Source organism: Drosophila novamexicana, unplaced genomic scaffold, assembly GCF_003285875.2.
Source record: "Drosophila novamexicana strain 15010-1031.04,08,12 unplaced genomic scaffold, DnovRS2.1 tig00001636-arrow-arrow-pilon, whole genome shotgun sequence".
Taxonomy (NCBI): domain Eukaryota; kingdom Metazoa; phylum Arthropoda; class Insecta; order Diptera; family Drosophilidae; genus Drosophila; species Drosophila novamexicana.
In genome coordinates this window covers 445,881-457,160 of record NW_020824872.1, presented here as the reverse complement: position 1 = coordinate 457,160, position 11,280 = coordinate 445,881, and the positions used below count along the sequence as shown (strand labels likewise).

General features: G+C 41.5%; 1 protein-coding gene across 1 annotated transcript in view; it reads right to left on the bottom strand.

Annotated features, from left to right (window-relative positions):
• Positions 1-1,039: 1,039 nt before the first annotated feature.
• LOC115768107 (BTB/POZ domain-containing protein 7) overlaps positions 1,040-11,280 on the bottom strand; it is a 38,006-nt gene continuing 27,765 nt past the window's right edge. The window contains exons 3-5 of the mRNA XM_030712610.1: positions 4,104-4,627; positions 1,548-4,043; positions 1,040-1,485 (exon numbers count right to left, since the gene is read on the bottom strand). Of these exons, the coding sequence (XP_030568470.1) occupies positions 1,342-1,485; positions 1,548-4,043; positions 4,104-4,481 (3,018 nt within the window). The 5' untranslated portion in view covers positions 4,482-4,627 and the 3' untranslated portion in view covers positions 1,040-1,341. The remainder of the gene's footprint in view (positions 1,486-1,547; positions 4,044-4,103; positions 4,628-11,280) is intronic.

Genomic DNA, 11,280 nt, shown 5'->3' with positions numbered 1-11,280 from the left:
CAAAATAAAGTGGTATAAAAAAAATTCTTCAATAAGATATAATCAAAAATTCGTATGACCGACAAAAGTGCCGTAATTTACCAAATACAATGTGCTGGGGAAAATAACAAGTGCAATAGTGCGAACATAGGCACAACAAAATCCAAACTAAAACAGCCAAATTGAATTTCCACGTCAAAAAGCGCAGACGTGTAAAATAATGTATGTTAAATGTGGCAATTTATTGTTTAATTTAATATATTTTAATGTTAATAATTTTTTGTACCTTGTGTTAGTGTCCTGAAGACGGTTTGCCGATGTGCAACCGAAATCTATTGGAAGCAAAATACAATAAAATTGTTTTCATTGTTTTATTTAAACAAACCCGGACCTCGAGCCAGCCAACGATATAATTGTTTAATACCTTTTTAAAAGAATATCGAAGAGCAAAACATATAAAAATATTAATTTATTTGAATTAATTGGAACGGTAGAAACGGTCCAATTCGAAAACAATGTTTTTCTTATTTAAAATATTGTTTTAAAAACAAGATCCAAGAGAAACCAAACAAATATAAAGAAAACGAATACAATCGCAATTGCAATGCTGTTGATAGAATTCATGAAAGATGAGCATGAATTTATTTGTATGTACATGTTTGCAGAAATTCTTGCAATCCAATTGAGCTGAAGCTGAAATGAAACATATGTATGTATATAAACTATTCAAGAAGCTACATGTCGAGTTTGGTGACTGTAACTCTAAAACCCTAAGAGGTTTGCTCAAAAAACAGGATTTCGATATAGAATTTTATCAATTACTACAGGGCAAGATAACGATTATCGGAAAGAAAATAGTACTGCGCGGGCATTATGAGAACTTATGTTCCAAATTTCAAGTCTTTATCTCCTATACCTTCTGCGATCTTTGCGACGGACAGACATGACTAGATCGACTTTTTATGGAGTCAGCCAGGTACATTTCCACATAACCCTTACTTATTTTTAAATTTTTTAAACGTTTTTGGGAGCTAAAGATAAATATTCTATTTTATTATATGTGTTTACATAGCTGTTATTTATTTGATTAATATAATAAAAAAAAACTAGGTGTACATTTAATTGCGACAGATGTTATGTTAATATTATTCATTTCTCTTTTGTACATACGCTTTGCTTACATCAAAAGTGTAGAATAACAAATCATTGATGTTAGAGGCGTACATTTTTAGTAAGCTAAATTTCTTGCAGCTTAATGCTGGCACTCTGCTGACATATCATATTTCCCCGATATTTTTATGTTAATTTTCTTTAGAATGGGGTGCTTAAATCAAGCGCCATGTTGGGAGCCACTTGCAACCTCTAAAAAAACCTAGATGGCCCAGAATTGAATGCGCCTGAAGGTGGAACTTGTGGACCAGGCGAGTGTTGCTCTTGTCGCAGAATGTCAAATGGCGAACTTGAACGCTGCAATATGTGGTGGAAATTGCCTTCTGGTAGTTGATGCTGTTTAGAAAATTACAATTATTTTGGCAAGTATTTCATAAGACATTGAAAAAAAAATTCACCTGTAAGTTTCGTATAGTTATCACACCAGCTGCACTACTGATGATATGCGGAGTCGGTCCATCTCCCAAATCAAGTTGTAAGCTTTCTGACATATCTCTGTTGCTTTCAATTGGACGACTGCTGATGTTACTCATGCAACCGGCTTCTTCTGTGCCAAGTTGAAGTTGACCCAACGATGCAGTAGCCATGGCTACATCAGGCATCATGTCAGAAAGGTGTCCATTGCCAGTGTCTAAGCCACAAGCACCGCTCTCACCCCTTCTGACAATGCTCAGCGCATTGCTGTGTGGAAATCGAAAATCACCCTCTGTGATCAATGCCGGCAATTCGTTACGATGGTTCACTGATGTCGATAGACGTGCATAGCTTGACTGAAGGGCCGAGCCGGGATTGCCTGCCAAAATACTCGCGACACCTAGTAGGCTACTTGGCTGCTGACGGGGAAAAGTCAAATTTCGACTGTAGCATTCATGTACACTATTTGCACCACACGCGGATGACACTGATGCGGTCGACAAAAAAGGAGCTGTTACGGCTGTTTGGCATACAGAGCCGGTAGCTGCCGGCGACGGTGGCGGACTTTGATTTTCATTTTCTAACAGGCACTCTTCCGTATGTGTACTCGGTGGAACTCTTTCATCTCTACTCCCATGGTTAGTTAGTAGGGAGGTCTCTAACAAATCAGACACTTCATCAGGAAGATTGAACTCTCTAACGACACGAAGGCGAATTTGACGATCGATTTCATGTTTTGATGACAGTGGCAGTAGCAATGCTCGTTGGCACATTGGGGATTGACGAAGCTTATGCTCACGCTTACGCATTGCTGCAAGCGTATGACTATCTGGTGGTGGTATAGCGGTAGGTTCAAGTTTATCCCCATTCTCACCGATAATACTACAAGTCACTCCAGAAACAAAGCTGCTATTTGGAGTAGAGTTCATGCGTGAAACCATATAAAGGGTATCCGGAATGTCGGGAAAATGTCGGGATCGACGCATACGCATGAGCTCAATTTGATGATGAGACGAGGCCATTCGATCTTCCAATAAAGCCTTTACTTCCTCAAAATACGGCATGAAAAGACGTGGTCGTACAAATAGACCTTGATTTTTCCCACCCCGTATCCATGCGTTTATTCGTAAATTTTCACGCTCGTCGCCAATCATATGCGATGGCGGTGTGCTTACAAGACCGCGGCGTATAGCTTGACAAAGAACCTCACTGTTTGGCGGTAAAACATGATCCATTCTTACTAGAGGCAGTAGTTCCGAAAGTATTTCACGCAACTCAACGTCACTTAAATCGCGCTTTCTTACACCTTTCCGCGCTACGGAGTGAGCGGTATGCGATAACAGGTTTGGCTCGCGATCTTCCATGCGCCGAATAAGCTCCTGTTCCCCCCACTTTAAAACAGCCTGTAACACTTCCAACTCGGATGCTTGTAAGAAGTTGCTTTGTAATATATGTACTAACTGTGCTTTATCTAATTGATTAAGCACTGGTGAGGAGCTAACTGCAGCAAATTCTTCTCGTAAATACTGGCATGCTTGACGAAAAACCCAAGTGGAGCCATGTGGTTGACATCCCCATTTCAAGACCATTGATAGAGTATCAAGTGACAACCATTCAAGTATTAAATCTTCACAGCCCTGTGCTAATATATCAAGTTCTAGAAACCGGCCTATTTGATATAACTCCATAGCTTCCTCAAGAGTTGTAGGTCGTACACGACCAGTGTTGGTTAACGCGTGAACCTCACCAAGGGAGCCGGTCGAGCATCCAGTTCCTGCACCACGCAGTATGAGTGCCAAGTCGACTGTATCTAAATATATGGCGTGCAGTAGCACACGCGCGTATCTTTTCGGTATAACGGTTTCATCAAGTACGATGCGTGTGGGTACATGTATAGAGCGCTCTACATACTCGTCAATGTTCCGCGTTCTGCGGGCAATAAGATTACGGAAGAAAGGTGAACGAGCACTCAAAATTGCTTTATGACAAGGAAGCTCAAGTTTTGGCCGAAAGCCGTACTCGGAATTAACCGAATCTTGACGTAAGTACTCGTTTGTGCCTTCTGCTGTAAACACGAGAGCGGCATCTGCATAATCGCCGGTTTCTAACAAATAACGAAGATCGTGTTCGAGAGGGTTAGGCGTACCAAAATCATCACCTAGTTGACGCAACAAATTGATATTAATGGTCGGATCATGCGGACAAAGATCTCCGGTATACAAATAACGAAGCAATATAGAAAATATTTTTACATCAATAGACGACGTAGGCAGCTCGAGACATATGCGTGCACCAAATCCAGGACAGCCAGAAAGCAGCTCTCGAAAATATGTACATCGTGAGGATAATATTGAACGATGAACATGAAAAATGGATCCACGAAATACAAGGTCACAATCCGTACACAGATTTAAATCGTAAAGAGCGGCCAAATCTTGTTTATATGTAGTGGCCGGGGGTCGTGCCAATTCTGCTTGTACCTGTTTATAAAATATAACAAAATAATAAAAGGTGCTTAAAAATATCAGTTGCTTATTTACCGATAAATCCCTTAAAGCAGCCAACGCTTCAAACTCCTCACAGAGCGCTGCCAATTCAAGAGGCGTCCAGTCAGACACAAAGTCGCGTAAAACACGCGCGTGATCACAGGCTTTTGAGGAACGTCGACGGCGTATGAATTTGCGCTTAAGGGTCGCAAAACCTGTAACTCGCTTTCGCCTTTGATCGCGATGATAGTGCGCACCACTATAAATGAAACTTGGGTCAGGGCCTGCGTTGATTCCATTTGAGCCCGTTGAGACTATACTTTCAGTGTTAGTCGACTGTAGCACGTGTACGTTTCCATGATCACTGCTAGCACCTGCACTCTCAGTAGTTGTGGCCATTGAATAACCAACGCTAGATGTGTTGGACCCCATTTCCTTGCGGAAAATGTTGAAATCCGCAAAAAGGGTTAATAGCCAAGTTCCTCACACTTTAATTAATTTAACTAAATAACAATTTATTTGAATAATGTAGCATTTTCTTCATCTTATCAATTGTAAATATTGAATCAGTGGAGTATCTGGAAATAAATATTAACATTTTATTAGATTTTATAAATAAACCCATTGAGCCTTCTAGCCGTGAGAGCTCGACTAGCAGAGCCCCTATTCCATACTATCCAGCGGACCAAACATTCGCAAATGATATCGCCTACTCTCGAAATGCGAAACTTAACCCAACAAAACTCTCGCAATCGTATCGGAAAACGATAGCAACATGATTTATTTGTCGTTCAGTTTTTGGCCAGCCAAAACACGATCTTTAAGAAAGTAGTAGTAGATTATGCATTAAAATTGTGGCTTAAACTGGTGGGTAGTTCCAATTGGTTTATTTATTTGATTTATAGCTATGTTGTGCAGGCGTGGTGGTGGCAAAAGCTTTAAATCAAGATACTTCAAATCAATATACTATTTAAGAAGCTACGTGTCAAATTTGATGACTCTAGCTTACGAGATTTGCTCAAAACAAAGATTTCGATATCGATTTTTATCGATTGGAAACAGGGCACGTTATCGACTATCGGTAACGAACATGTACTGCGCGGGCACTGATTTTGATAAACGTAATATGATAGATTTTAGAAAAGTCAGTATACCATGTATCAATTGATAAATGCGCACAACTTACCATTGCCAATAAAAGGGATTTAAACACAAGTGTTCTGACAAGTATCTAGACGTTACACTGGAAAGAATATTAACATTCAACAGGCACACCTCACTGATCAACAAAAATGGCTGCTCTCTTAATAAACTCTCTTTAGAGACAACCACTGAGCCCCCTATTTTACGCAGGTATGTGGGTTGTCTGGGAATTCCGAAAGTAGGTAAAACAATAATTGGAGATAAAATACGTAAAAATGTAGACATACACCGTCAACCTAATATTAGCCAGGCGACATCATTTACATAAACAATTACATTTTATGTGGTCGGAGTTGCTTCCTTTTGCCTTTTTCATACATTTGCAGAAAGCCAATAAAAAGGGTCCGTATTACGAGTTTTCAATGCAATAAAAATAATCCCAGAGCCCTGTTTGGTACTGGAATGGCTCCCCTTTTTATCTACGACAAGTTTAACTTGTTAACACTAAGTAGAATGCTTCTCAAATTATATTTAATATACAAAAACGGTGGAAAAAAATAATGTTTATTTGTTCCGTGGACGCGAAGTCAACTTATCGTTTGATAAAATTGATCGACCTAGTGCTTGCGTATGTAATGCCAATTTAGTTGTAATTGAGAGAGATACCGTAATATTCTGCACGAGGCTGAAGGGCAGTGTTTTGACTTATGCTGCCGGCGATGCCTTGCGGGAACGAAAGTTCAGCTTATTATTTCTGTTAGCCGGCTATGCCGGCTGTAAATAGTTTTATAATAAGTGTAGAACCAGCTTTCGTAATTATAAGATTTATTTTCCGGACAAAGCCGTTAGATCAGATAAGAATTCGAATATAGTGCCCGAAAATAAAACCAAACCTCATCAGAAATTGATCCGTTTCAGAAAAAACCCAGAAATGGAATCAAGATCCCATGGACCCGTCGTCATAAAAATATATAGACACCCTACCAACACTGTAAAGCCCCGTACTACTAGTGCACATGCCGAAGCATCACAAGCTCAATAAAGGTAGAACCCGTCACGTCAGACGGGACAGAGACGCCAGCAATAAGGCAATGTCACTCAAAGGGTATAAAAACGCAGCCACAGTCGTGGTTGCTGATATCCTGTCGAACGACGTTGGCGTTTTCGTTACGTAAAATCCTTAAAACAAGTGTAAGAGGTTCTAGTCGGGAGCTCCCAACTAGGGGATACCCTGAACCCTCTTTTTCCAACATCAAATGCATATATATATATTCTATTTTAGAAGCTATATGTCAAGTTTGGTGACTCTAGCTGTTATTATTTACCAATATTGCCCAAAAAACAGGATATCGATATCGATTTTTATCGATTGCTTGGAAACGGAGTAAGTTATCGATCATCGGAAACAAACTCGATCTGCGCGGGCACTAAGAGCACCTACATCTAAAATTTCAAGTCTCTAGCTCTTATAGGTTCTGAGATTCTTGCGTTCATACATACGGACGGACAGACAGACGGACATGGCTAGATCGACTCGGCTATTGATACTTTATGGGGTCGGAGATACTTCCTTCTGCTTGTTACATATATTTGGATTTTGCACAAATACAATATACCCTTATACCCATTTTTAATGGGTTCAGGGTATAAAAATTTAAAAACGCAACACCTGTCGACTCCCCATTTGCTGTGAGTTCCAACACGGCTCCAGTGACGTAAAAAAAAAGTTATTTTAAAATGTTTGGAAAAATTGCCCCATTCTTTCTATTAGACACACTCAGTATGCTTCATGAAAGGCTTCGACCTACCAACGCAGGCAGAAGTGACATTAAACTTACGCGACAGCAGTATCAGTTACGGTAACATGCCCCTCATAGGCAAGTTTTTGTGTCCCGGTTTTTATCTGACACCACTTGTGAGTTCATTGGCTGCCTATATTGCTAGCAGATCTTCTGCTAGCATGTCAATATTTTTATTGAAATTCTCCACACGTCGTAAAATAGCAGCACTCAAAATTAATGTTTCCTCCCATGATTGTTTACAAGTTTAAGCAAAACCAGCCTCTTTCTGTCACCCTTCCGGTTCCTTCGATACAAGGTACCGTTACTGCAGCAATTATCAGTTCAATTCATTATCAGATTGTCAGAGGTCTCATTTCTAAGCTAGCACTTCCTTGGATGGGATATATTTGCATTTTTAGAAACATGGTTAAATTCAACCTTATGCGATTTGAAGTTATTTCGAACAATTTCATTGTGCATAGAAATATTTGACCGACTCGGGGTTGTGGGGTATAAATTGCCGCTAAAGCAGTTCCCCAGTCAGAACCTTTCCGTTTTAGTACGCCTACTGACGTTGGATTGTTTCATTATACCCCAAACAAATCAAAAATTGCGATAGATTGCCTAATATAAATAAAGACCCAAAAATCGAAACTGCAAAAGTGCAATTTGCACACAAGCAAAACAGGGAGAAGCCAGTGCTGCCGATAACAATGACGACGTGCCTACAAAAATAGCAGATAGCTTAAACAATTATCAGGCAATCAGCAACATCCCACCCCCACCACCAGCGTATTCCGAAGTCAACAGCAAGTGCAGGGGCTGCCAGCCCCGCTCATTGATGAGAGTAGATCTCCACCTGTTAACAAGATCGATCGCGCACCAGTTACTACTCCAGCAATACGACATTTTGAGCACAACTACAACCACCGCGTCCGTCAGTAGCGGCTGCAGGACCTCTGCCTGCACTGGTACAAGCTGTACCGCATTGGAGCCTATTGGAAACTCACCAAAACCACCAATGAGGTGGTTCGAGCCTATACCGGTCTTCCCCGGCAGCGGCATCTTGCAGCGCTCATAGCAGCCAACCCATTGCTCTGGGGACACTAAGGAGCGTATGTAGTATACCAGCCTTTCAGGAACCGCTGATCAAATAACAAACAGCTGGCTCAAAAAAACGGCGAAAAACAACGCTAATGGCCGAAGCCGTCCAAAAGGGAAAGTACCCACAAAAATTGCGAAAGCCAGCAAAGTAGGTGAAAGCTCCACTGCTCCCCAACAAATGGAACAGATATGCTGAATTTGCGCCTCTGACGTCGAAGACGACGAGAAGGGAAACTCCTAAGAACTAAGAATTCAAAGTCTCTCCCTGTGGCGCCATGAGGATAGACACTCACAGAGCCATTATTCGCAAGCTTACTGGGGTCAGGGTCCAGTTCAAGCACTTCTGGCACAAGACCGTATCGCGTAGGGATACCTAGGAGCCAAATCGAAGGTGCCTTTGAAAACACACGGCCACGTTGTGACAAACCTTTACAACCCGGGGACCAGGCTACCCACAGTTTACGCCGGTGCTGAGCTTACTAACGATTCGCCAAGTCGCAACTACTGGTATGTAGACCTTAACCAGGCTCCTAACAATAAAAACGCGTTTCACATTGGCAAGGTTGGCAGCGCTTGAATGTCAGACAACCGGCAAACAATGTCGATCTTGACAACCGAGGGTGCCGAAGCTGCAGTTCAAGCCCTGTTGTCAAGTACATGCCACGGCTACCAACGCTGCGCCAGAACAAATGTACTTTGAGCTTACAAGCCAAATTACAAAGGCGCTTCCCCCCATCGTTGAAAGCTTTCCTTCTCTGAAAAAGCGACTGAGGAGGGGGTACGTCCGTCCCCAGGGCCCCAGGATCGACAGGGTCTATTGCCGTAGCGCTAACAAGGTCAGGAAGGAGTTGACTATTCTGAGAAGAAAAGCCACAGACACCATTCTGGAGGAAGCAACGGCAGACGAGAGCCCAAAATTCACCTTGTGGAATCTTACCAGCGGATATAAGCTGCAAGCCGCGCCAAAGCCTTCGCCAGCAACCTAGAGGCGCAGTTCATGTCGTTTGAGACCGCAACGGATGGCATGCATGGCATTTGGGCCTCGCAAATCACCTTCCAAAAAGTGAAGCAGGATATAAAGAGCATAAAAAACAACAAAGTCCCTGGGGAAGATCGGTTGGATAACCAGACAATCAAGTAACTGCTATGCAAGGCGGTGCTTTATCTTGTCACCATTTTCAATGCAACTTTTTGGCTAGGTCACTTTCCAGTGGCCTGATATGATACACAAGAGCGGAAAGTCGATACAAACGGCAAGCTGTGCCAGAATTCCCCGTTCGACATCCCGATAGCACCAGCGTCGAAGGACAGAGTGGAAAGTCCCTAGTCAACTGGAATCCACTCGCCCCATCAGGCTTTGACAAGATTCTGGAAAGGTTCGGCATATTTAGAAGAATCCTGGATACACCGGAGATAAAACGCTTATTTCCGAAGTTCTAGTTTGGGTTTCGACTCAAGCACGGTAACCCAGAGCAACTCCATCGGGCCACAAATTTTATTTTTGACGGCTTCCGACCCAAACTTCACAACATCCTCACGTACGATATGACCACGACTAGCGAAATGGCCCCCGTCAGTTGCCATGACCTCTTGGTGGCCACGCTTGTTGATGACACGGCAATCCTTGCCAAGAACAGTTGCGTGTTTGAAACAATGGGCATACTGCAGGAGTGTCTTACTCACTTCGAAAATGGGCCTTAGGTGGAATACGTAGGGATCACACTCGACAGACCACTTACGGTCAAGAATCATGTCACCGTGGTATCCAACAACTTGAAAAGCAAAATCAGGCATCTGAGCTGGCTGTTAAGCCCAAAAAAACTCTTGCTCCGAAACAAATTCCTTATTAATAAGGCACTCCTTGCCCCTCTGTGGCGATATGGGCTCCAGCTTTACGGAATAGCCGCAAAGACGCACCTAAACCAACTTCACATCTTCCAGGCCAAGACCTTGCGAAAAATCTCTTTAGCCGAATGCAAAAGACCTATCCTACAGACCTAGCCAACCGACGCCTTAAGTGAAGCATGCAGACCCTCAACAAAATAATCTAGACCTAACAAAATAAACATGTACATAAAACCAAGGCTACGTTAATATGAACCCCCGATCCTCACGCCAATAAAAGTTTCTTAGCTACAGTAACAGCATATCAGTTGTAAATAAGCGAATTTTAGATCCCAAAACAAAAAAATGGTGTTGGGTGATTTTAATATACCTAACATTTCGTGGTCATTATTCACTGCCAAAAATTATTTATTACTCTCACCTCAGCATGACTTTATAGATTGCATGCTAGACCTTTCGTTATTTCAAATCAATTCAATTTCTAATCAATTGAATAGAACACTTGATCTTGTATGTGTTAACGATTACCTTACTGCTAATGTGTCCAGGTCCTCTCCATTATATCATCCAGAGGATGTACAGCTGTGAAAAAAATAATAGCACCACTACAACACATTTTGTTCTTGATGAAAAAAATGCGATTACTCTTCCGAATTTTTTTGAAATTTGGTTTTTTGTATATTGTTTGGTATTCCCCATAAACAAAAACAGTGTTAGCATTCTTCACATTTTTGCCAATATTTTTTTCTTTGGGGAATTTTAAGAAAAAACCCCCAAAAATGCAGGAAAAAATATAGCACCATTAGCCCTTTTCTTAGCGAATCCTCGTTATATCGCGGATTTGCCTTTGCAGAATGAACGTGTTTATTAGTTTTGACTAAGATATCATTTTTTCTATCATAAAACTTAATAATAATCATTACGATGGAACGTGGAATGCACTGCACTCCAGAGAAGCGCGATCTTATCAAAAAATTGACATTGGACAGAAAAACTTGCAGAGAAGTTGGTCAATTTGTAGGATACTCCAATAAAATAATTAAAAACGTCTTAAACTATCAAAAAAATATTGAAACACGCGGACGATAACGATCTATGACCCATCTTCATGTCAAAAGACTGATTCGTCAGAACACGAAGGATCCCTTCAAGCCTGCTACCGAGCTTAAAAAAGAGCCTAACATAAATGTGACGGAACAAACAGTTCGCTAATGTCTTAGGCAACATAACCTAAAAGACTGCAAACCAAGAAAGGTACCACTTTTAAATGCGACACCTATTACTAAGCGCATGACGTTTGCCAGGGATCATACAAATTGGACATCCCAACAATGGAGGAATATTCTATGGCCAGATGA